Genomic DNA, 26,735 nt, shown 5'->3' with positions numbered 1-26,735 from the left:
AATTGTTACAGTTTTTACAATAATTTTTCAACTCTGACACTCTTTTCATGAGATAACTACTTTTGCCAACGATTTTGTCCCCTTTTTTTTGTTAGTTGAAACCAGCTTACGCATTCTTGTAATTTTTACATTTTATCTTTGAAATTTCAATCTCGAAAGACATGCATGAAGTGACGCCTAGTCCAAAGAATCTAAGTTAAATAGTTGTAAGGCCGATTATTACGAAAACAATTAACTACTCTGGTTCAATGAAACAATTACAGTAAAACTTGGGTAAGTTGACCACTTCATGTGTATTGTTTTAGTGGCCAACGTAGACAAGTGGTCAACTTATAGAAGGGGTGGGACATTGTTTACTTTTTCGTTTCCTACATGTTGCTATACATTAAAAATTTTTTTTTTACTTGACTTAAAAATTTGATTTAGCAAATGGCCAAATGAATATCTCAAGAAATGTGTTTAAACCTAAACGAACTTCAATTTGTTACACAGAAATAATTTTAATATTTAACTAACTTTTAAAAAAAAATTATTTTGTTAGTTATGCATGTGAAGTGTTTAATAAAAATAATTTCTTAAAATATCAGAGCACGAAAACATTGAAAACTTTAACAAAACAAAATTATTTTAACACTTTAAAATTTATTCTGTTATTACTACGCATACAAGCCTATTTGCTCACTATTGCAACTGAAGAGCAACTTTTCAACTAACACACCTGTTTTCAATGAATGAATGAAAGAAATGGTCAAAAGCTGACTCCCTACAGTTTCCCCAGATGGTCAACTCACAAAAAGGTTTAGATTAGCTTTTTACACTATTTCACCAAACAAGTGAAATATTAACATACATTGCGAAATGACAGAAAATTTTCTGAATTTTTCTTTTCTGGTCAATTTATGAGGGTTTTAGAATAGAATTTCATAATACTCCTAGACAAAATTAACTTATTTCAGTGGTCAACATACAAGATAGACAGGTGGTCAAGTTACAAAGGTTTTGCTTCTTTATTATGTAGGAAAATTTCCGTTCTTGATAATTGAGGTCAACTTATTCAGGTGTAAAACTTACAAGTGTGGTCAACTTGGCAGGTTTCACTGTATAAATAAATCATTAATATTCTTGTTTTTTTATTACGAAATATTAGGAGAAATTTGTATACATAATTTCTTCAAAACGTGTGTTAAAACTATGATTATAAGTTATTTAAGAAGAAAAAAGTCAAATGGAGTAAAAGAACAATTTTTGAGATGATGATTCTAAAAATAGCACATTTTTCAAATCTTTTTGCAATTTTTTATTTTAGTAGTTGTTTAACAAAACAAGGCATATCGAACATTTTCCTGATATAGCAATATTTTTTTGAACTGTGCAAAAGTTGAGAAATTATACAAACAACTTTTAAAGAAAATATTTTCAACTTTTTAGGACAAAAGGGTAACTTAAAAGGGTTAGCGCACAAGATTAACTTTGAATGTTGAATTAAAATTGCATGCCCATAGTTTTTTGTTCATTTAAAAAACAAAACAATCTGTTAAATTTTTCCCCTGTGCGCACATGCGCATTTACTTTTCATTACTCGAATAAATAAGAAGTAATAAAAAAAAAATAAAATTAATAATTTATCTTCATTTTTCGTAAACAATAGTATTTTTAGTAAATAGTCAGCTGTTCTGCTTCGAATGATATTGAGTGTGATCAGTAGAATATTTTTAATTTCTTAACAAGATTTAATTCTCAGATAGCTGGCAATAATTTTAAGTTTTCTTTCAATAAGAACTTAGCAATAATTTAAAAAGTAATTTTATTTTAAAGAAAAACATAAATTAAAGTACTTAAACAATTGATTAGTATATTATTGGAAAAAAATATACATAATAGAATTTTAAAAAAAATTGCATTAAAATTCAATAAAAAAGTTAGAAAAATAATTCTGCGAAACACGCATAGACAGGTAATTTACACATTTATTTTAAGATTAAGGCGATATATAAGATGTAAAGAAGTTTTAAAAAACTCTACTCTAAACTCAGCTGCACGACAGCCCATGGAGGGCCAAGGCCTACTATGCCCATCTCAGTTTTCTGGACCTAGGGCTCTGGGGTGCAGGAGCAGATGTTCCGGTCAGGTGGTCAGCCGAACGCGGAACCCCCAGTGTTTAGTTCCCAATCATGCTTGGTACTTATTTATCGACCCACTGAAGGGATGAAAGGCTGAGTCAGCCTTGCCCGGCCCGAGGAACGACAGGGCGAAGCGCTACCGCTCAGCCACCGGGGGAAGTTTTAAAATGATTAAAAATGTTGACTACGCATTCGTATTAATAATTATAAAATATATATTCAAGAAATTGATAAATATATTATTCCAAATCTATGCATACGTGTGTATATTATTGAAATTGTATCAGTTATTGAAAAAGAAAATCAAAAATTAAAAAATAATCACATTAAGTAAGCACAATCTGGTGCATAATCATATTCTATCAGAAGCACGCCTTTATAAAACTAGACATTCGTTGAATAAAGTGTTTTTTATTCAAAATGTTTTATTCATAATTTCTTTACTAAATTACAAATACATTATTAAATGACTAAAAAGAAACATCGTATTTTATAGTTTGAAAGAAATAAAAATAAAAAGATTAGCAAACGATTATTAGCGAAAAAATATGAATGAAATTTTACACTACCCGCGCGAAGTCAAGTTCCTCGCAAGTTTATCACATTTTAATATTAATCGCCCCATTTAATCATTTTTTTATTGTCGCCAAATTATTTTTTTAAAAATAATTAATTTTAATTTTTTTCAGCTTCTAATAAATAAAAACAGTTGAAACTTTAGATTTTTCTATTGAAAAATATGTAGATTATTATGGTATAAAAAAATTCATACCTTATAATTCAAAATATTTTCATCCTCAATTTAATTAAATAATAAAAAATAATTAATAATTATTAAAAATTATTTTTTTCATGAAATTATCTTTGGATAAATGAGTTTTATGAGTGGGTGCAATTTTTTTTGAATTGCTTCATTAGTTTTGAAAATATGACTGAAAACGCAAAAAGCGAAATTAACATTAAGGGGTACGAACTTTGGATCGCTCTCCTGACCAAACTATGGGGACCACATTTCCCAGATTGCGGCTACCCCCTATATTTTGAAGGTTAGAAATCCAAATATGTAAAAAAAAATACATATTTATTCAGAGAAAGTACGTTTTTGTGTCAGATTTCGTAACTTAATTAATAGTTAGCACTAATTAATTAGCATATTTGAGGTCACCCCCGGGAACCATTAAGATTGACACTTAGATCGTGAAAATCCGATCATTATAACAAAAGTTATTCAGGGTGATATCTTTTTTTTTTTGCTGACTGTACATTGACCATAATCCTGCTAAAATGGTATTCTTATTGTTGCACCAATATTTGCAATAAATTGCAAACTTTAAAATCCTTTTAGTTATTTGTGAGCATTAGCAAACAAGAGACAGATTCTTCTAATATGTTTATAATGCTCTTAATACTTTATATTGTGTTCCATTTTTTTTTCTAATAAGATTAACATGAGTAAAGTGTACCAGTTCATATTTTTCTACTTTTTGCAATTTAAATATAAAGCATGCTTATTCTTTATGGTTAAAATTCTTGTAATAAGTCATTATAAATTAGCCAAAGAATTTAAATGCAGTAAAAAGGTATTAAAATAAGTTTACCCTTATCTTGTTTGTAACAATTTAAAAATGATTTAATGATTTTCTTTCAAAAATTTCAAATTTTAATAGCATCTTAAATTGAACTTTTTTCTTATTTAAGCAAAGACTATTTGTCATGCAAGAAATCTGATCCTATTATATAGCCTTTGCTTATTTCTTGTTTACGTTATAATTGTGAAAATCTTAAGAAATCGGAGTATTACTTTTGATTTAAATTTAAGATTTACGAAAAAGTAAGGAAAATTAAATCCAGTTATTTGCCAGGAGAATCATGAAGGTTTTGGCTCCACATTTTTTTGGAGTAATGGTGTGGAGGTTGTAATGCAATTGTCTACCACATGCCTTTATTTCAAGATTAAATTCATTCAGGATTGGATTACATTCATCTGAGAAGCAATTTCATTATTGTTAAATGTTAGTTCTTTATATTTTATTTTGAAAATTAGTGTTTAGAATTCGTAGGTTATAATGTGTAATGATAGTACTAATTTTTTTGCAGAGACTTTCCTAGCAGCGTCAACTTTTCTAAAGAAAATGTTTCACTGAAAGATAAGCAAACTATTTTAGCTTTATTATTTGAATTTGCCATACAGCGTGCAAGTCTTCATGATATATTAGATGTCATTTTAATTCTTCTTAAATTATGGACGAAGCAACCACCGGAACTCAACAATAGGTATTTATTATTAAGCAATTGAAATAATTATGCTTTCTTTTTTTTTAGTTTTTTTGTTGTTATTTAATGGAGGAGTTAATCCTAATTAAAATTCATATATTTTTTAAAAAATTTTTAGGTTTTCTCTCACTTTTACCTGAATAGTTCTGAAATTTTCTGAACTTTTCCTAAAATTAGTTTTTCTTTTGAACAAATTAAAAAGGCACAAATATTAATTTGCTAAAAAATGTGAAGAAATTTTTTTAAAAACTTCTGACATTATTTTTACTAATGAATAAATTGTTGACTGACTATTTGTAAGGATAGAACCATAAATAATATGTGTGTGATTAACAACAGCGCAAGGTTAGTAACTCTTGTGTGAGTTTAACAACAAAACTAACAAATTTGTTGCCTGTGCAACAAATGCGTGTGGAATAAATTTGATGCCTGTGATTGCAATCTTGAAGTAAGCTTTTCAATGACTATTTTTGTGTTGATCATTGAGTTTCTCAAACATCAAATTCCTTCATTATAATATAAATTTATTTCGAGGTTGGCAAGTTTCTGTCGAGGTGGTTAAAACCAGTAGAAACTGGTTAAAACTGGCATGGCAGAAACCCTTTTCTGCCACATTTGTGGCAGAAATTCAGAAAATGACATAAAAGTAAGTACTGAGATTGACATACAATGAATAATTCATAGAAAAAACAATTGAATGTTAAACAAAGTACAATTTATTTACGAAATTATCACCATTCAAAATCAAATATTACATTGTTTGCACTCTGTAGTAATCTATAACAAAAGAGAGTTTTGATACAGTTTCTCTAACATACAGCAAAGATTAAAACTGTTACTGTTATAATAATTGGATTGTTGCCATGCAAATTATGTCTTGAAAAGAAAAAAATTATTTGAAAATAGCTCTATTCAGTTATGTTAAAAGTGAAATGATAATAATTACTGAATTTCAGAGTTTAATATAATAAACTAAAATCTATTAATATTTATTATTACATTACTTTATTCTTTATTTTATCTAAATATTTGATATACTGCACTTTTTATATTTAATATAAACAAAATAATATGTATTTACAAACAATGAATTAAAAAGTTTGTTACAGTTACATGGAGTTACATTTTTCAGTTTACTTAAACAAAATGTCATTAAGCAATTACTAGAACTAATATAGACGTTTTTTTAGTTTCTGCCAGTTTTTGCCGTTTTTTACCGGTTATAACCAGTTTCTGCCAGCAAAAAGCCAACCCTGATTTATTTACAATAATATGGAGAGAAAGATTCTGAGAATTATGCACTTCTGCAATTCAGGAAACATGGAAAATATTTATTTACATATGAACTTAAAAAGTTTAACTGAGCTTGAAAAGTCTTCACGTGTATACCTGTAATACATATAAATTTGACTTTTTATATTATAAAATATTCCATTTTATAATATACTTTTTATATTATAAAATGGAATATTGTAAAAAAATTTTGAAAAATACTAAAAATTGCGTAATTAAGGGGGCTGCATGAAATTATTTTGTGGGCTGCAATCTGCAAACCCCTGCTCTAAGCTACGTCCTAAACTTTTGTTTCTTCTCTACTTCTACAAAGCACTTTATTTTTAGACTCTACCAATTTATTAAAAAAATCTTCAAAAGTACTTCTAAATAAAATTGTTGTGAAGGATTGGAGCAACTTTACCAAGAAAAATAACAAAGAAAAATCTTTTTTTACGTACAAAAATAAAACAATAAAAATATAAGAAAAAATGCTCTTTATTTTCTGACTTCTCCAAAAAGTCTTAAAATTTATAACTAAGATTTAAATGTTATATGTTGTAATAATACTAATGCTGGTTGGAAAAGTTTAAATTAAAAAAAGTGTTTTTTCAATGAGTACAGATTTGTCGAAAGTTACTGTTCAAGGCGACTCATAGGCGCGCCATAATTGCTGCATTTATAATTGTATGACTACATTTCATTTTCTATTCTCCACTTTTTCTCAGACATTTGTGATAGGAGGTTGCCAAATTTTACTTCTCATGTTTAAAAATTTTTTTTTTTTAAACTGTTTTTTTTTAGTGATTTGTTCAAATCACATGCATCTTGTGCAGTTATAATAAATTTTTTGTGAAAAAAATTACAGGATTATTGAATTTGATTCATGGAAAAAACTTTGTAAATACTTGAAGAAGTCATTGGAACCTGCTGAGCTTAACATATCAGAGGTAAGCTTCTTTCCATGTTTGTAATATTTATCAATATATATATATATTTTTTAAATTTTTATTTCTTTGAACTCTATATCAAAATTTGTGCATCTGTGTTTCTTCTACATAAGAACATTGTTTTGTCTTTTTGCAAAAAACCTTAAAAGTTTTATATGTCTAAAATGCTAGTATATTTTAAATTCAAGTTTAAGAAAAAGACCGAAATAAAGAAGAATAGTTAAATTTTTTAAATCTTATTCTAGTTTGATTTTCAATAGAGAAATACTCCAGTAATTACTTATTCTTGCTATTCTATTCTATTTGTACAGTCTCTAGTGTTCCTTTTTATTGATGATTCTAATTAGTAACCCCTTAAGTCAGCAGCCTTCCCCATAACTGACGAAAGTAAATGCGAGAATGATTTCTTACCTTCTTCAGCAGCAATTAGATACCATTCAAACTGATTCATTAACAAATGTGGTCAGAAAGGTTTTGGCTCATTAGCGTATATATATATATATATATATATATATATATATATATAAACAGTGGTGGCCAAAAGTGTGGACACTTTTTGAAAGTTTCATGTTTTTCAACTTTGTGTGCTTGTAGAATATATTAATTTTCACTTAAATACAAACGTTTATATATCAAATTGAAGGTAATTTAATGTAGAATTTAATAATAAGTACAATATTACAATATCTGTATTACAAAAAAGGTTATGCAACAAATAATCAGATCTATCTTAGATTTGCATTTTTTTAAAGTGATACTTACACAATCAATACTTAGTATGATAATCCTTAATTTTTAAGACAGCTTCACAGCGCCTTTTCATCGAGTGAATGAGTGTTTGGAGTTCATCTTTCGCAATCACATGGTGCCAAGAATCAATTATAGCTTCACTTAGTTGTCTTTTATTGGATGGACGTTTTTTTCGTACAAGAATTTTCAAACGTCGCCACAAATTTTCAATTGGATTGAGATCAGGGCTGTTTCCTGGCCATGGTAATATATCTATGCCTTTATTTTGAAACCATGCTTTGCATACTTTTGCTGTGTGGCATGGAGCTGAATCCTGCTGAAAAATAAATGGTGCGTTGTTGGAGAAGAGATCCCTGATGGAAGGTATCAATTTTGGTTTCAGGGCAGTTTCGATGCATTTTTTGGCATTCAGGATGCTATCAATCACTTGAATTCGGCCCACACCATCTGCAGATTTACATGCCCAAATCATGACATTTGTTGGATTTTTTTGTAGTTGCTTCAATGCAATCAGGATGAAGCGCTTCACCTACTCTACGTCTCACGTATTTTCTACCATCACTTCCAAAGAGCAATACTTTACTCTCATCACTCCAGATTACTTGCTTCCATTGATTTTCTGACCATTTAATGTGTCCTTTTGCCGACTTAACTCGTTTTTTGCGTTGCTTTTGATTTAAATATGGTTTTTTTCTTGGAATTCTAGCTTGTAGTTCAAATCCTGATAACCTTCTTCTTATTGTTCTTGAACTTACTGCAATACCAGCAGCATTCATTTCACATCTAATGGCATCTGATGACATTCTTCTATCTTGAAGGCATAGCCATTTAATTTTTCTGTCTGTAGTAGCACTTGTGCACTTTTTTCGGCCTGATTTGGCATCCTGAATGCCAAAAAATACATCGAAACTGCCCTGAAACCAAAATTGATATCTTCCATCAAGGATCTTCCCCAACAACGAACCATTTATTTTTCAGCAGGATTCAGCTCCATGCCACACAGCAAAAGTATGCAAAGCATGCTTTCAAAATAAAGGCATAGATATATTACCATGGCCAAGAAACAGCCCTGATCTCAATCTAATTGAAAATTTGTGGCGACGTTTGAAAATTCTTGTACAAAAGAAACGTCCATCCAATAAAAGAAAACTAAGTGAAGCTATAATTGCTTCTTGGCACTATGTGATTACGAAAGATGAACTCCAAACACTCGTTCACTTGATGAAAAGACGCTGTGAAGCTGTCTTAAAAATTAAGGGTTATCCTACTAAGTATTGATTGTGTATGTATCACTTTAAAAAAATGCAAATCTAAGATAGATCTTACTATTAATTACATAACTTTTTTTGTAATACAGATATTGTAATACTGTATTTATTATTAAATTCTACATCAAATTACCTTCAATTTGATATATAAACGTTTGTATTTAAGTGAAAATTAGTATATTCTACAAGCGCACAAAGTTGAAAAACATGAAACTTTCAAAAAGTGTCCACACTTTTGGCCACCACTGTATATATATATATATATAGTTAAAAACGTGTTTACCTTAAGTCTCAAGGGAAAAATTTGTGAACTTGGAAATCTGTTCAATCTCTGTTGCAATTATTTACCTAATCCCAATTGTTTATTAATTGTGTGCTTTTATTCAAAATCTATTGTTTTATTAAAAATATTATTTAAGATGCTAATAATAATACTGTGGGCTTTATATTTTTAGGAATCTGATGTTCAATGTAGTCCAACAGAATTATTCTTAAATTTTTTATCAATTTCTGAAGAAGATGATGATCAGTTAAATATGCTGGAAATTGCTATTTATATATTGTGTACTTTAGAACAATATTCATTAATAAATTCTCCTATTCAAGAAAAAGAGGTAGTAGGCATTTTTATTACCCAAATTTTTATTTTATTTTTGAATCTAATTTTGTTTTTATGTTATGTATGTTTACTATCATTTCATGTACTAAAACACAGAATATATAACTGAATATATTCTGTGTACATAGTAACGTATATAGATTTTATAGTAATATTGTATTAGAAAGTATTTTTTTAATTTTTTTTTAATATAACTGTCTAATAAGCTATCGATATTTGCTAAGAGTTTGCACGCATGCCAAGATTTCATTCATTATCTTAAATAGGAATTGTTCTAAAGCATTTTCATATTTTTCCATTTTGCAGTATTTTAATGCACTTATTTTTTGATAACTAGAACTTTACTTTTTTGCTTCTATTTGATTGCCTAGAGCGATTATTTTGAAAAATTAATTTTATTTCAATTTCCTTTGTATTTATGGTATTTAGAAATGTATATTTAGTACTTGCAAGTTTAATTTTTTAAATTGCCTATTAAAATGTTTATTTATAAAAATTTTGCCTACATGTTTTAAACTTGTTACTTTTTCTTTTATTTACTGCACATATTTGGAAAATTAGAGTATCAATTCCACTTTAAGTTTGGTACACATCTGCAAATTAATGAATATTTTAGTTGAAAAGGATATTTAAATAGATGAAAATAGTTTTATTAATTTTTATTTCAGCCTTAAGCTGTGTAAATTAAAAGATTTGATTATCCTTCGCACGACTGGGAAGTTGCTGAATTTAAATTCAAAGTAAAATTACAAGCATTGTTTACATTTTGCAATGTTCTTTTATGTAATTGAATACTAATGAATTTATCTTGTATTATCAAACTTAATTTGTCTTATACTTTTATTAAATCCTAAATTATTAACATAGTTCAACTGTAAATAGTTAAATTATTGTGCTTAATTTATTTCAGTTTTGTTTAAACATTAGTAAATTTAATATTTACGAGAAACATTATTTTTAGGCCATCAATTCCCCACCTGATATATACTGCCTTGGAGACTTAGAATGGAGTCATGATAGTTATGAGATTCACAAATGTAAAAAATTATCAGAGATGAATATATGTCAAATAGCTTGCTCAAATGCCTGCCTACTTATTTTGACAAAATTTGGAAAAGTGTATTTGATGAGAAATGCTACAACTGAGGTATCAGCATCTATGATCCTGGTTTATTTTAATAAACTTAGATTAATATATTTTAGTTTCTTTTGTTATAATTTTAAATTCTTGATTGGATAATTAATAATATTGCTGTTCGTGTGTTATTTGTATAAACTTTGCTATTCTATTAATATTTTGAACAATGACTATATTCCTTTAATACAGGATGTGAAGTGAATTTTTGATAAGAACATGATAAGGACGTATCTAAAACTAAACTCAGCGGCGCGACAGCCCATTGAGGGTCAAGGCCTACTGTGCCCATCTCAGTTTTCTTGACCATTGGGCTCTGGGGTGCAGGAGCAGATGTTCCGGTTAGGTGGTCAGCCGAACGCAAAACCCCCAGTGTTTAGTTCCCAAGGACGTATCTATTTGAGTTTAATAAAATTTTATTTGAAATTATTTAAAATTTATATTTGTTTTATGTATTTTTTTTATTTTACTCTGTAAAAAGTATTGGTAAAGTCTAAGAACTTAAAAAATATCCTAATTTTAATAGAATTTATTATGAAAATAAAATTTAATAATTGTGAATAGTTTAAGAAATAAAATAGTTCGAGATCTAGCTACATTCCTGTTCTTATCCCACTGAGGGTAAGGCATCGCTTTTTCCGATCTTATTGTTATCCTGCATCTAAAAATCATTTTTTCTCATGTTTTTCTTTTCGAAAGTAGTGCATAACATGGAAGTTTCACTGAAATTTCACCCAGCTCCTCAACACTTGGAGGGTTAATAAAACAATTATATTCCTGTTACTAAAGGATGAAAAATCTCTATTCAATTTGAAATATTCTGAATATGTTTGTTACTTTCGTCTCACGTTTGTCCTCTGTTTTTGTAATGATAGGTAGACCCCCAAAAGTACTCTAGTGATATTTTCTTCTTTTCTCTTGATTTTTGTGCTAGGGTTAGTTTAGAATATTGTTTGATTAGAAAACCTAAAGTAGACAATGTTATTTTAGCCTTGATGTTACTGTACTTAAGATATTCAGCTGTTGTTGAGATAGACGATGTCTAATCACTTGTGGGTCACTTGTCAGCCTTAGATCAATAGTTAACAGGGCTTGTCTAGGAAGTAAAGGTAGTTAGCACCCATTGCTGACCCCACTTAAAATTATGCTGTAGGTCTCAAAATTGCGATGTCCTTACCAGTTAGCCTTGATGGTACTGTACTTAAGACATTAAGTTGTTGTTGAAATAGGTGATGTCTAATCACACGTGGGTCACTAGTCAGCTTTAGATCAATAGGTAACAGTGCTTGTCTTGGAAGTAAAGGTAGTTGGCACCCATTGCTGACCACACTTTTAAAATTATGCTGTAGGTCTCAAAATTGCGATGTCCTTACCAGTTAGCCTTGATGGTACTGTACTTAAGGCATTAAGTTGTTGTTGAAATAGGCGATGTCTAGTCACACGTGGGTCACTAGTCAGCTTTAGATCAATAGGTAACAGTGCTTGTCTTGGAAGTAAAGGTAGTTAGCACCCATTGCTGACCCCACTTAAAATTATGCTGTAGGTCTCAAAATTGCGATGTCCTTACCAGTTAGCCTTGATGGTACTGTACTTAAGACATTAAGTTGTTGTTGAAATAGGTGATGTCTAATCACACGTGGGTCACTAGTCAGCTTTAGATCAATAGGTAACAGTGCTTGTCTTGGAAGTAAAGGTAGTTGGCACCCATTGCTGACCACACTTTTAAAATTATGCTGTAGGTCTCAAAATTGCGATGTCCTTACCAGTTAGCCTTGATGGTACTGTACTTAAGGCATTAAGTTGTTGTTGAAATAGGCGATGTCTAGTCACACGTGGGTCACTAGTCAGCTTTAGATCAATAGGTAACAGTGCTTGTCTGGGAAGTAAAGGTAGTTGGCACCCATTGCTGACCACACTTTTAAAATTATGCTGTAGGTTTCAAAATTGTGATGTCCCTAACAGTTAGCCTTGATGATAATGTACTTAAGACACTCAGCTGTTGTTGAGATAGGCGATGTATAATCACAGGTCGCTCACTAGTCAGCTTTAGATCAATAGGTAACAGCGCTTGTCTAGGAAGTAAAGGTAGTTCGCATCCATTGTTGACCACATTTTTAATATTATGCTGTAGGTCTCAAAATTTTGACACTTTAATGTCCTTAATATTATATTTGATTTTAGCTACTGTACCATTATAAACTACATTCAACTCAACTTTCTAGTTAATTTTGTTCTTAATAAAAATACAGAGGAGTGATGATTATCTGGATATTTGATACAGAGTTCGATTTTGTTAGTGAAAAATCCAGATAATTCGTCAACTTTTATAAACAGTTATGGCAATGTGTTAAGGTAATGTTTTCTGCACATTTATTCCTATCTGAGGACTGGCAATTGTAGTAAGTTCATTTTCACCCTCAATGAACTTCTCATTACGATTTTTGGATTCAATTAAATTTTTGATGGTTTTTTTATGCATTTTCATTCAATGCCAACAATTTTTCCCATTGGACCCTCTTTCTAAGATCTTCAAAGGGAGGAAAAAAAAAACAATTTATCAAAATTTTTCATCTTGATTTTTGGACTCAATTAAATTTCTGAATTTCTTTGCATTTTCACTCAATGCCAACAACTTTAGACCCTCTTTCTAAAGACACCAAGGAAAGAAGAAAAAAATAGTTTATCAAGATTTTTCTTCCTGATTTTCAGGTTCAAACAAATTTTTAAATTTCGAAATGAATTTCTTTGCATTTTAACTCAATGCCAACAACTTTAGACCCTCTTTCTAAAGACACCAAGGAAAGAAGAAAAATAATAGTTTATCAACATTTTTCATCCTGATTTTTAGGTTCAAACAAATTTTTAAATTTCAAAATGAATTTCTTTGCATTTTAACTCAATGCCAACAACTTTAGACCCTCTTTCTAAAGACACCAAGGAAAGAAGAAAAAGAATAGTTTATCAACATTTTTCATCCTGATTTTTAGGTTCAAACAAATTTTTAAATTTCAAAATGAATTTCTTTGCATTTTAACTCAATGCCAACAACTTTAGACCCTCTTTCTAAAGACACCAAGGAAAAAAGAAAAAAATAGTTTATCAAGATTTTTCTTCCTGATTTTCAGATTCAAACAAATTTCAAAATGAATTTCTTTGCATTTTCACTCAATACCAAAAATTTTTACTATTGGAACCTATTTCTAAGGCAACCAAGGGAAAAAAATTAAGCAATTTATCAACATTTATTAGAAAATCTGAAGATGAACACCTATTTTCTTGAAAATAATTTTTGTTTTTGAAGAAAGCAGGAAAAAAATGCATGGTTCTTGATTGATCTGGATAATTGAAGTGTTTGATTAATCACCGTTTGGATAAAATAACGTGCTACTGCAGGGGTGGCGAACCTTTAAGCACCAACGTGCCATTTTTTCTAAAAAAACGCTTAATGAGATCATGGACGTGCCGTCAAATAATTTTGACTTCGTGATTTTTGGGAAAATAATGATACAAAATAAACTGCTGTTTGTAGAAAATGCAACACCATGAAGGAATCATCAGAATCAAATGAAATTCGCAGCAAATGTCAATTATAGGATATTATGCAAATTAATAAAGTTTCAGAGCCATCGCGCGTGCGTGGCGCGCGCAGCGCCCTCTGAATTGATTACTGAAAGCGTATAAATAAAGTGCTGTAACGGGACGTTGAAAATAGTCTATGATTATTTGTTAGTGGCAAACGTTTAGTGAGACCTGAGTATGCCTCCACGACGGAAGAATAAGAAATTCAAGCAACTTACGGAGTTTGAACGAGGGAGGATAATCGGCCTTCGAGAAGGAGGATTTTCCTATCGCGCAATAGCAGCTCGTATGCAGCGGAACAGTTCCACAGTGATGCGAGTTTGGAAGCAGTGGACCGACGAGCACCGAACAACTCGAAAAACAGGCACTGGACGACAGAAGGTGACGTCAGAGCGCGATGATCGACACCTGCTCCGCATGGCGGTGAATGATCGCACAGCTTCCTCCAGGCAGCTGGCAGCACATTGGTCTACTGCTACAGGTGTACAATTGTCGGCTTCGTCAATTCGTCGTCGTCTGCTGCGCCGTGGATTGCGTGCAAGGGTGCCATTATACAGGATTCCCCTCACGGCGAATCATCGACGGCTGCGTCGGCAGTGGGCTCTTGAGCACAGAGACTGGCGAGCTGATTGGCACCAAGTTGTCTTTTCAGATGAATCACGCTTCAATTTGTGGACCCATGATGGCCGTGTTCGTGTTAGACGTTATGCCGGTCAACGCTGCCTTCCTGAGTGTATTATTGAACGACATAGTGGTCGAACATCCGGAGTTATGGTCTGGGGTGCGATTTCGTATCATGGACGATCCAATTTGATACGAATTGAGGGTAATCTCAATAGCAACAGATACGTCCGTGAAGTGCTACAGCCCGAAGTCGTTCCTTTCCTTCAAGGCATCCCTGGAGCTATCTTTCAGCAGGATAATGCACGCCCACATGTTGCGCGGACTGTTAGAGACTTCTGTTCAGCACAACGCATGCAACTTCTTCCTTGGCCTGCTTATTCGCCGGATATGTCGCCTATTGAGCACGTGTGGGATATGGTTGGTCGGCGTCTCACTCGTGATCCGCGTCCTGCAGTTTCCAAAGACGAACTTTGGTTGCGCATACAAGCGATATGGAATTCTCTTCCTCAAGCAGATATTCAACATCTGTTTGACTCCATGCTACGTCGTATAGCAGCACTTATTGCAGCGCGTGGTGGCTGCACCAAATACTGATTTCGGACGCTTAATTTGTTTCTTTTGTTTTGAAAATTTCATCATTTATTTGTATCAGTACAAGTCGTTTCTGCATTAAATTTCATTTGATTCTGATGATTCTTTCATGGTGTTGCATTTTCTACAAACAGCAGTTTAGTATCAACTCAAAACTATTTATTTACTATGAAAAAAAAACATTTTGCAATGTCTCAGTATTACGCGTAGTTCAATTTAAGTAACGTCAGTGTGACTTCTATTGTTGCAGATAAGATGACAAATAACTTATATTAGGTTGTAAGAAGTTAGTTTAAGCAGGACTGTTAATTATTTTTTTTTTTGCTAGTCATTTATTGTTAGCTTGTTTTTTATGGTTATTAATTATTTTTTGACATTAATTGTTACATTTTTTGTCAATAATTGCCTATTTTTTTGTTCTTTGTGAAATTTAATGCTTCATAGTGAACTTTGTGATCGGTGGCGTGTCCAAAATATTGTGTCACGTGCCATTGGTTCGCCATCCCTGTGCTACTGTATCTTTGATTTTAATTTTGAAGTGTTGTATGTGTTAATCAATATTAATGTGTCAACATTTATTTATTTTCTTAAGGTTCCTAAGATTCCCTTATTAGTGAAAGGCTTTGATGGCAAAAAAGTTGTAGAAATCGCTACCAATTTAGATTCTAGACATTATCTGGCATTAACATGCGATGGCAGTGTCTATTCATGGGGACTTGGTGATGGTGGTCGACTTGGCCATGGAGATAACAAGTTTGTATATATTTTTTTAAAAAAAACTTTTTTGTATTTTTCCATGCATGAATTTTTTCATCCTTTAAATGTCTCATTTTGAAGAAGATTTTATAAGTTGTGTTGTTCAAGAGGTTTAATTAATGATACTAAAAATTTAACATCTTTGAAACTTTTAAGTTTTTTAAAGAATTTTTTCATGTAAGGTGTCTGTGAATTACAGCTGAGGCTCAGCTTGTAATATACCTGACTCCATATTTTAAAATTTTTACATCTTAATGTTTAGTAAACTTATTATTATCTTTTATGTAGAAAGTAAATTAAAGTTTTTCCTATCTTAAATTTTTAAGTGTTTTTACTTTTTCAATTTATTAGATGCTTAAAGTAGTTCAAGTGCAAAGGGTGAATAAATTTTAAATTAAATACTTTGGGCCTGAGTGACCAACATGCAATGTTGCATGTCCAATGAAATGTTACATGATTTCTGCTTCCAATTTTTTATTATTTCTACTAATTTTCTTTATTTACTAAATGCTAGGTTCTTTTTCTCAAATTAAATGTTAATTATTTTGTTGGGTTTCTAAAAAAAAATAGTAATAATAATTTTGTACAAATCTAATGAATTCAATTACAATTGCAAATCGTGTTTTCTCAGAAAAATATTAGTTGTAGATTGCAAAAAGCAATTGAATTATTAAAAGTAATCAAAGTAATTATCGAATTATTAAAAGTAATTTATTGAATTTTTTTAATAACTATACATATTAACTTTTTAAAAATGTATTAATTTCATATGTCAGAACTTTTTCTTGCTGAAACGTAATAGTTGAATATGTAATCAATTTTATTACATTTATCTGTTTTTCTTTCTAGGTCCTCACCCTTTCCTAAATTGATAAGTTCCTTATATAATAAACACATTAGAAAGATATTTTGTGGAGCTAGTCAAAGTGCTGCTTTAAGCTCATCAGGCGAATTATACACTTGGGGAAAAGGCAAAAATGGTCGTCTGGGACATGGTAAAATTTATATTTATTAATTATTTAATATTTGAGATCTAAACTATTTAAGTTTTTAAATTATTTTAATAAGTGGGAAAGAATCTTTTGACTATGTCAACCCTCATATATAAAGGTACCCCAAGATCAAACTGACTGATACAGTTTTAACGGAGTGCCTATCCTAAGGGGATATCTGCTCCTTCATCTAAGTTAAAAATCTGAAAAGGAGGATGGGAAGGGTGAAGCAGGGGTTAACATATGTTAAGTCTCTGTTTTATATACTAGCCAATTGGTATTTAATAATTGTAGTGGTAGTTATGTCACAATACTTCCCCACTAGAATTTTATCAGCGTTAGAATTATCTACGGATGCTACTTGTTGCCCTGTATTTGAAAAAAAACTGGGAGAGCTATGTTAAGTTCATGTTTTCTCCTGTGTTATTTGTTGAGTATGTGCAGGATCCCGTTGCGTGTTAATGAGACCGAGAAGCAACAATGCGAGGAGACGATGACGCAGTCACAAATGGTAATTTAATTCTTTAACTGTGGTCCAGCCATCAAAGTGGGCATCACCTCCGGAGGTCACCAATGTGGGGAAAGGATCGTTCGACTATGCCAACCCCCATCTATTAAAAGGTACCCTTAAAAAGCAAGTTAACATGTCGTATATACTAGTGAATTGGTATTTAATAATTGTAGTGGTAGTTATGCCACAACTACTTTTAGAATTACTTAACTATTTTACCTAAGTTTTTATAGTATATTATGGTTTGGTTGATAAACTTTTAAGCTTCTTTTTTTGTATGATATTTATACCAATTGAATAAACAGCTAATGCTTATATTATTTACTAATATAAATCTTTTACTATTCAGGCACAAATGAAGATTGTCTTTTGCCTACTTTAGTAACTGCGTTTAAAGAATGTTGCATTGTTGATATGTGCTTTGGGCGAGATTCAGTTATTGCTGTCAATTGTACAGGTCAGTGGATTATATTCTATCTGTACATTATGTCGTTTTATTGTTCACACACTTTTTTTAAAAAAAATGATTTTTACTCATGTTTTTTTTTAAAAAAAGTTATTCATTATCTAAGAAAACCATTGAAATCTAAAAGAGAAAGTGTTCTCTGTATTTTTCTAATGAAAATGAAAAGAAAGTAATTAATGATGTAATTATTATGTGTAAAATTATTTCAAAAATGTGTTAGTTTTTTAAGCAATTTTAGATGTATAACAATCATTATTATTGGGTTCTTAAACTTTACTTTTTCTGTCAATTTTGCGATATAAAATGAAATAGAACAGAATTTGGTTTTATTATCTGATAAGTTAGCATCATCTACGAATTCTTTTAAAAATTTACTATCCTTGCTCTTCTGATTTTTGTTTTATGACTGTATAGAGTTTCTAAAAATTTTTTTTACTCCCCTTTCTTGGTCGGCTTTTTGAAGTTAAAAACAAGTTTTTGACATGACAACTACCAAAAGCTGGTTTGAAAACTATTTTAAGTCACTAAAAGCCTAGATTGTTGTTAAAAATGGGAAATTAGTATTAAAGTATAAATTAGTATAGCTTAATTAGTTTAGTATAGCTTAATTAGTATAGCTTAAAACTTGTTGTTGTTGTTGCTAATTCCCATCTGGTCTGACGGGGTCAGACCAGATCAATAAATCCGTTGACATTAAGAAAATCCGAAACCAGAATGGGAGAGGAATGAATGTCGTTCCAGTCCAGCCCTAAACAGTTCAAGATGTGCTCAGGTGATGCCTGGTTTTGTTGGCATTTAGGGCAAAGAGGAAAGATCTTTTGATTAGCAGAAAATGTGAGACTTTTCAAGTGTCCACTGGCCAGTCGGGATAAGCAAGTGTTGGTTTGCCTGTCTCCAGGAAGAGATAAGCTTAAAACTTTAAATATATTAATCTAAATGTGTAACTAAAACTAATTTTGTTAAATATATAAATTTAAGATATTGCAAAATATTAAATCTGTGATTTTTGACTCCTATGGCAGGTATTTGACAAAAGATATTTAGACTGTACAGAGTATCTAAAAAAAAAAAAAAATCATGTTTCTCTTTTTTTATGCCTCAGAGGTTATAAACTAGTTTTTGACACAACTGCCAAAAGCTGGTTAAGACTGTTAAAAACTAGTTTAAATCACTAAAAGCCTAGAGTGATGTCAAAGATAGGAAATGGGTATTAAAAAAATATGATAGTTTTGTAGCTTAAAGCCCTAAATATATATTAAATTGAATATGTAACTAAAACTAATTTCGTTAAATATTTAAATTTTAAGATACTACAAAATGTTATATCTGATCCTGAGATTTTTGACTCTCTTAGGAGGTATTTGGCAAGTGATTATTTAACATGATAGTTTAATTAATGGTTAAAACTATTAAAAACTATCACTTTTCAAATATTTACCAATTTCATTCTCCAATTCATCATGTCTACCCCTGTGGCAGAATCGCAGCGAGTCTAATTCACCTAAAAAGCCTAATTTAGGAGTCTAATTTGCATGATTCAATCTTTTTTTCGGACTATGGATTTCATGATTTTTAATTATTTTTTTTATTGTGATGATTATTTACAAAATACGAGGAAAAAAATAATTTGTGCGTACCCCCCTCCCTCTACAAAATGCGATAATATCACCCATGATATTAGAATAACAAATTATTACATGTTTAATTTGAAAAATTATAAGTTTTTTTTTGTAAGCAGAGCTTTTGTTAATTATTTATTAAATTAAATTAGTAATTATTAATACAGTAGGGAACCGATTATCCTGAACAATCGGAACCATCGCTATTCCGGATAATTGATTTTTCCGGTTTTCTGAATCGCTACAAAAAGCCGTTTTTTTTATTGTTAAGTCTAACTAAAAACAAAAATATTTGCAAATAATCTTGAAAAGAAGAAAAATGATGAAGTAATACACTAATAATTATTTCCAAAATGTTGGTAAGGTAAACATCTTTCAAAAAAGAAAGAAAAATCCTAAAATCTTAAGAGGAAAAAAAAAAAGTTATTTTTTTTTTTTTGAAAAATGGCAGGAAAATGTATCGAATTTTGTTCCGGTTTTTTGGTTTTCCGGTTTTCTGATTTACGGATAACGGGTTCTGTACTGTAGTTATTAATTAAATTAGTAGCATATATGTTTGTTATTATTTAAAATTATATTGCAGAAAGATATTAGTGCTAGACAGTTTTGTCGCAGTTAGCTTGAAAAAATTCTGCCAAGGGGATGTTTACTTTGTTGCTTTTATTTTATCAGTATTATTTTTAGTTTGGATAGTTATTTTGACTTCACTTTTCTTCTTTTATACAGGCACTGTTTATGTGTGGGGAGAGGAAGATTCTCAAAGTTCCTGTGATATGCAACCCAGAGTTTTTGAAAAATTAAAGAATGTTAATATTACTAATGTATATAGTGGTGGTCTTTTGAATGTAGCCTTATCACAAAATGGTTCTGTGCATGTATGGCATACATGGTATGTTGATTTTTAAACTTCACAACAGTTATAAAATTTGCTGTCAAATTTTAAATTTTGCATTTTTTTTTCAAATGTAAAGCAGTAAAGATTTAAAAATAAAAGAAAAAAAATTACTTCTTTTATTTTTAATTATATTAATATTTGCTTTATAATATTAATATTTACTTTATAAGCTTAATATTTACAAAAATAGCAGATAGCTAGTTTGGAAAGTTGGCATCAATGTAGATAAGGAAAGAAAAAAAAAAAACATGAAGATAAGGGATTTTGCATTTTAGCATGGAATTCTTCTGAATACTTGTTTGACATAATAAACTGGAGCAATTCTGAGTTTGTAGTTATCAATGTTCAAATCCGTGGCCTTGTAATTTTAAACCTGATCCAGAAGACAAGGGAACTCCTCGATGAAGCATTGGAACAAACTAACCTTTGTGGAAGACTTTTTAATGGAACTCACAATTGCATTACATGGAGACCTCATTGAGCCTCCTCATTGGGAGGTGAATGCTCTTTCCTCTGAGCCACCTGAGTTCTTTGATATCATTAAGAGAAAAAGAATATCCTTAAATAGTGTGAATCTTTGAATCTTTCAACAGAAAATACAGTTCTTATTATTTTAAAGTGAAAAGCCGACATTAACTTCAGGTCAAACTTCTAATATGGTAAATTTTTTTTGGTCTTGTCAGATTCGAGTTATTACTAGTTGACAGTATTTTTTTTTCCTCAGAAATATTATTGTTAACTCATTTTATCTTTACTTCCTTTCTCTTTCAGGAGTGTAAACGGAAATCGACTTGTTCTTTCTAGTGAGGACCAACACAGAATCCTTAAACTAGTCGATGGTCTAGCAGGAAAGAAAATCTCACATATATCTGTCAGTTCTAGTCATTTCATAGCTGTTACTGCAGAAGGCAATGTTTATGGTTGGGGGCAAAATGACAAAGGTCAACTGGGAAGTTGTTCTTCTGAATTTAAGTTGATTGCTACCTTTCCAGGAAAAAACATACAGGCTTGTGCCGGGAATAAAAAAGTAAAAAAAAAAAAAAAACTTTTCTGTTTTCCATAATTTCTTAGTTTATTGTTTTATATCTTTTATTTTCTTTTGTGAATGTTTATATTGATAGAGAAAGAACATTTTGATAGTTTAATAAAGTAACATTTTCTGAAATTTCTTCGTAATCTTTTAAAAGGTGGTTATATTTGATAACTATGCTTGAGATAAGAATATAGCCAATAATTCAATAATGTTCAGTTGTTTTAATGAACTGAGCTCATTATCATTTATTTAAAATGTTTAGTTTCTGATCATTTTTATGCAGATGAAAAAAATGCATATTAAAGAAGTTAGTTTTTTTTTATTTTGTTATTAAATAATTGCTTGCAAATCAGTAACACACCGTGTGACAACAATCGATGCTAGAAACTTCTGCTGAATAGAAAGTTTAGAATTAAGAATGTTCATAACAGATTTCAGTTACCATAAACAGATTATAAATTTCCTTATTAATTCATGCATTTTCCTTTTCACTCTAAATTGGAACAGTGGGCTTCTATCATAGTGCTCAATCTCGCTCTATTTGTGGCCAGATATATTGCCTCTCTCCATGTCTTTCCTATTGTTTTCAATTCATTTGCAATTGTCCTGGGCAAAATATTTTTAGTTCTTCCTCTTTTCCTCTAGCCCTGAGGATTCTAATCAAAAACTTGATTTAATTTAAATTTTTCAGGTTTGCTTAGTAGATGACCAGTCCATTTACGTTTTTTAATTTCCAGCTCAATCGATTTCTGTTTTGCTTTTCTGAAGATTTCTGTAATACAAATTTTATGAAATAATTTGATACGCAAGATTCTTCTCAAACAGTTGTTCACAAGTACTTCACCTTATTAATACAGTAGGCTCTCAACTGCCCAATTTAATTTCGTGGAAGATTAGATAACAAAACAGCCAGATCAGATAAGTTCTACTTTATACCACTTCTCCAACGTTATTAAAAAAAACACATGTTATACATTTTATTATAAATGAGTAATGCAAAATGTTAATTAATGCAAAATTCTCAATGTCTATTAATAAACTAACAACTGGTAAAACTTAAAACTAGTGTCAAAATGTATTAACTATTACTCCGGCCTTTCTTTTTCCTCCATCACGAGTTATACAAATTTATGGTTTCATTATTCGTGTTTTTTTTGTTGAATTCATTTTTAAAAAAAATAGATTCAGTTTAAGATAATTATTCATTTTAGGATAATTCATTTTCAGATAAATTACTAATGCAAAATATTAATGTAAAATTCTCAATTCATATTAATAAACTAACAATTGACGATTACTTCAGCATTTCCTTTTTTTCTTTTTCCTCCGTCACCCATAGCAAGTTTTGCAAACTTATGATTCCATTATTTATGTTTCTTTTGCCTAATGTCTAATTTATTTAAAAAAAACAAATTCAGTTAAAGATCATTATTTATTTTAGGATAATTCATTTTAATATAAATTATTAGTGCAAAATATTAATGTAAAGTTCTCAATTTCTATTAATAAACTAACAAATGGGAAAAATTAGGACTAGAGTCCAAATGTATTGACGATTACTTCAGCATTTCTTTTTTTCTTTTTCCTCCATCACCCATGGTGAGTTTTACAAGTTTATGATTCCATCATTTATGTTTTTTTTTATTTGTCTAATGTCTAATTCATGTTCAGAAAAATAGATTCAGTTTATGATAATTATTCATTTTAGGATAATTCATTTTAAGATAATTCATTTTTAAATAAATTGTTAATGCAAAATATGTATGTTAAATTCTCACTATCTATTTATAAGCTAACAAATGGGAAAAATTAAGACTAGTGTAAAATGTATTGATGATTACTTCATCACTCTAACTTATGGTTCCATTATTTATATTTTTCTTTCTTGGGCAGATAGTATAGTTCGTTCACCTGGAGTTGGCACTTGGCACCTCCTTCACGAGGTATCCGACGATACTCTTTGTCTATTTTTGGGAGAAGGATGTGAACAATCTTGAACAAGTTTGCTATTTGGCTAACGTATGACAAAAATATTTATTTCACAATCTTTATGTGCGTTTTTTTAACATTAAATATTTCATAAATTTGATGATATTTCTCTCATTTGAGTAAATAGTTTGTCCTTTTTTGAGAAATTTTGCTGGGGAGACAGTTTTTAAATTTAAAATATATTTAATTAGCTAGAGTAATGAAAGGTATAATAGCAGATAATAAAGCGAAGTAAGTGACTGAAAAAGAATTCACTGTTTGTGTTTGGCGTGCATTAAGGGTTGTCTCAATTTTAAGCTTGGAGATGTTTCTCCTCTTACTCCCGCGCTGAAATGAACTCTGCGTCCGAGGGGTGGAGCCAAGTGCCAACACCTGGTGAACGAACTATACAAAGGTTGTGTAGCTAAAAAGTTAGTGTAATTAAAACAAAGACTAATATGTATAAAATTATTTGATGATTAGTTTTTTATGACTACATCCAGCCTCACTATTGTCTCACATAATTATTATATGCATCTTTTTTTAGACTATTTTTTGGTGCTCAGACGAGCTTGGAATTCTACAACTGAAAGTTCCTTATAGCATAGATGTATCTCCAATTACATTTAAACTTCTTAATGAGCTTCTTCAGTTTGTGTCTTATAATGAGCTCACTGAGAGTGTTATAAGAAATGCATTTGAAAAAGAGTGCATTGCTGTATCCTGCCTAAATCTTTTAAAACTTCAGGTGAGACTTGTGATTTTCTTTTTAGGTATGACAATTTTTATTTTATACCATGTATGATGTGAAATAAAAGTTAGAATCAAGTATTTATCCTACATAATAAGGTTTCGAAATAAGGGTTAGAGGTAATGCAATGTAATGACACTTACATAAAGAGAGAGATAATGCAACGTCAATGAGATAAAATTAATTGATCACAGATGAATAAAATCGATTCTAGTCTGATTTTATTTTGTATTTTAACCATGTTAGAAATAATTAAACTTAGTAACCTATCCTCTGTTATTCTTGAAAAATCAACTTTTATCTTTTACTGAAAATGAATTTCTTTGTTTATATTAAATTGTACAACAGATACGTAGAGTTTTCAGTATTTATTAACATTGCTTTCTGGTTGGAGACTTCTACGATGGATTAACATATTTCAGTTGCTAGTTTCATCAAACTAATAATAAATTTTATCTACTCAGGTAAACGCCACATTTAAACTACTTTTTCAATGTGGTGTAAGTAACAGATACATTTACCCGCCTGAACAATATGTATAAATTTGAAGAGATTTAAAATCTTAAATGTGCATTTCAAACCACATAAAGATAAATCAGATATAAAGTTTCATTACATTGCTATATGCTTCATTACATAGTCTGTAAACAATTCATAAAAATTTAATATACTTAGGTTGGTCCACTATGTAATTACGCAAGGTTGGTCAGAAGAGACATTTAAAACCAGAACAAATCAATCCTTTTTTTCACAAAATTAATGAAAGCCTCTGATTGTTTTTGATGAAAACATAAAAACAGTATCAAAACAATATCATTGCACAGGTCTATTTTTCCCACTTTTTTGCTTTTTGAGTTATCTTAAATTTAAGTTTCTTAAATTAAGAGTACTTGGTTAAGTCATTGCTTTTTATATTTCTTATAAGTTTCCAACATAATAATAAACAGTAACACCTTTAAATGGCAAAATTGTTTAGTAAAAATTTATATCATAAAGGTACATACTATTTTCTACTTTTTGTTTTATGTTTGTTTAATTAGTTTGTCTTAATTATGGATGTTCTCATTTTTTGAAATTGTCTTTTAGTCTTTTATTTTCATTAAAAGATAGAGCAAATATCACTTAATGAACATAGTCATGAGAATGTTCTTTTAAAAATTTTAGGTTATACATTTTCCAGAGTAGTTATCAATACTAGTATTTTTAATATTATCAATACTTGGTAGAATAAAAAATATTTTTTAGTTGGAACTCATAAACATTAATAATTTTTAAAATTTTTTTTACCAACCTTTATGATAAGTATAGGAGATAAGGTAGGGGGGACACCTGCTTCCAAGTGAATCTTAGAAGGGTGCCAAACTCAGAATACATAATAAAGAATTAATTTCAGATATGAATTAAATACTATTCATTTTTTTAATAATTATGGGACCATGAATTAATATATAATCCGATTTATCTAAAACTTTAACGGGATGTTTTTAACAAAGTGGCAACTTATTAATTGCACAATGCTTGAAGAATAAATGCTTTTCATTCAATTAATTAACTGTAAAAGTGAAAAACAGTTAACAATAAAAATTCAAAACATCAAATATTCCTGTAAAGCCACCTTAAAGTCTGATTTCATAATACAGGATGGCGAAAAACTGAATTTGTCCCCTGGCCAGTAAACCCTAGCTATGCCTCTGGTAGTATGTTGTATCTATCTCCTCTTTGGATAATGCTTAAACATTTCATAAATAAAAGTACATTTTTCCTGTAATTTTATTAACATTCTATTTTTAACATGGTGCGTAGCATTTTTAAAAAGTGCTTAAAGGTGCTTATTTTAGAGTATTAAAAGCCCTTAAAGGTGCTTTTTTTTCATTGGGTGTTTTTAAAAAGTGCTTAATTTTCCCTTTTCGAAAATGATGTTTTAATTCTTTGTTGATTTTCGCTATGCATTATGAAAAAGCGTGCTTTTCATATTGCTCTATTCAGCGTTTTTACAATTCATTAAACTGCAATTCATTTCGGCGTATTGTAGGTCCATAGCATGTGAAAGCACCAATCATTTTGCGTGTTTTACATTATTTTATCATGATCATGTAAAGTTTTTGAAAATTGTTTTGCATTTTTTTTATATATAGTGCTTAAAAATATTCTTTGAGTGCTTATTTTTTGTTGAAAGATTTGGTTGTGCACCCTGTTCAAATAATAACTTTTTTTAAAAATTGTTTTGTTTAGCTTCATTCTGCCATCAATAATAAAGTTCATAGTGAGATTTATGGTGACTCAGCAGTTTTGTGCAGCTTAAAACAACAAATCATTGACTTCATTGTAAAGCCTAATGTTCCTCACACAGTCCAAAAGGTTGCACTGAATGTTTTGAAGGTTGGTTGGAATGCTCTGATACCCACTGCAGAAGAACATGTTAAAGAACTCTCTCTTCTTTTATCTGGTAAGCAGATGTTTTCCTTTTAACCTTAAAGCTATACTTGTACTGTTTATTGGGATACCTGCATGTGTGGGCATCTCGATCCTGATTGGTTGTTGAAACATGGCATTTGTTTACGT

General features: G+C 30.1%; 1 protein-coding gene across 1 annotated transcript in view; it reads left to right on the top strand.

The window, feature by feature from the left end:
* Positions 1-26,735, top strand: part of HERC2 (E3 ubiquitin-protein ligase HERC2) — a 144,796-nt gene that overhangs the window by 12,576 nt on the left and 105,485 nt on the right. The window contains exons 7-17 of the mRNA XM_087158997.1: positions 4,218-4,394; positions 6,535-6,616; positions 9,090-9,248; positions 10,215-10,400; positions 15,775-15,935; positions 16,788-16,933; positions 17,791-17,898; positions 20,253-20,415; positions 21,193-21,448; positions 23,970-24,170; positions 26,406-26,619. Coding sequence (XP_087015123.1) covers positions 4,218-4,394; positions 6,535-6,616; positions 9,090-9,248; positions 10,215-10,400; positions 15,775-15,935; positions 16,788-16,933; positions 17,791-17,898; positions 20,253-20,415; positions 21,193-21,448; positions 23,970-24,170; positions 26,406-26,619 — 1,853 coding nt within the window. The remainder of the gene's footprint in view (positions 1-4,217; positions 4,395-6,534; positions 6,617-9,089; positions 9,249-10,214; positions 10,401-15,774; positions 15,936-16,787; positions 16,934-17,790; positions 17,899-20,252; positions 20,416-21,192; positions 21,449-23,969; positions 24,171-26,405; positions 26,620-26,735) is intronic.

The sequence above is a fragment of the Parasteatoda tepidariorum genome, chromosome 3, assembly GCF_982258835.1.
Source record: "Parasteatoda tepidariorum strain Cologne lab strain chromosome 3, Ptep-v5.0, whole genome shotgun sequence".
NCBI lineage: Eukaryota > Metazoa > Arthropoda > Arachnida > Araneae > Theridiidae > Parasteatoda > Parasteatoda tepidariorum.
The sequence above is the reverse complement of the archived record's forward strand: the minus strand, read 5'-3'. Positions and strand labels throughout refer to the sequence as shown.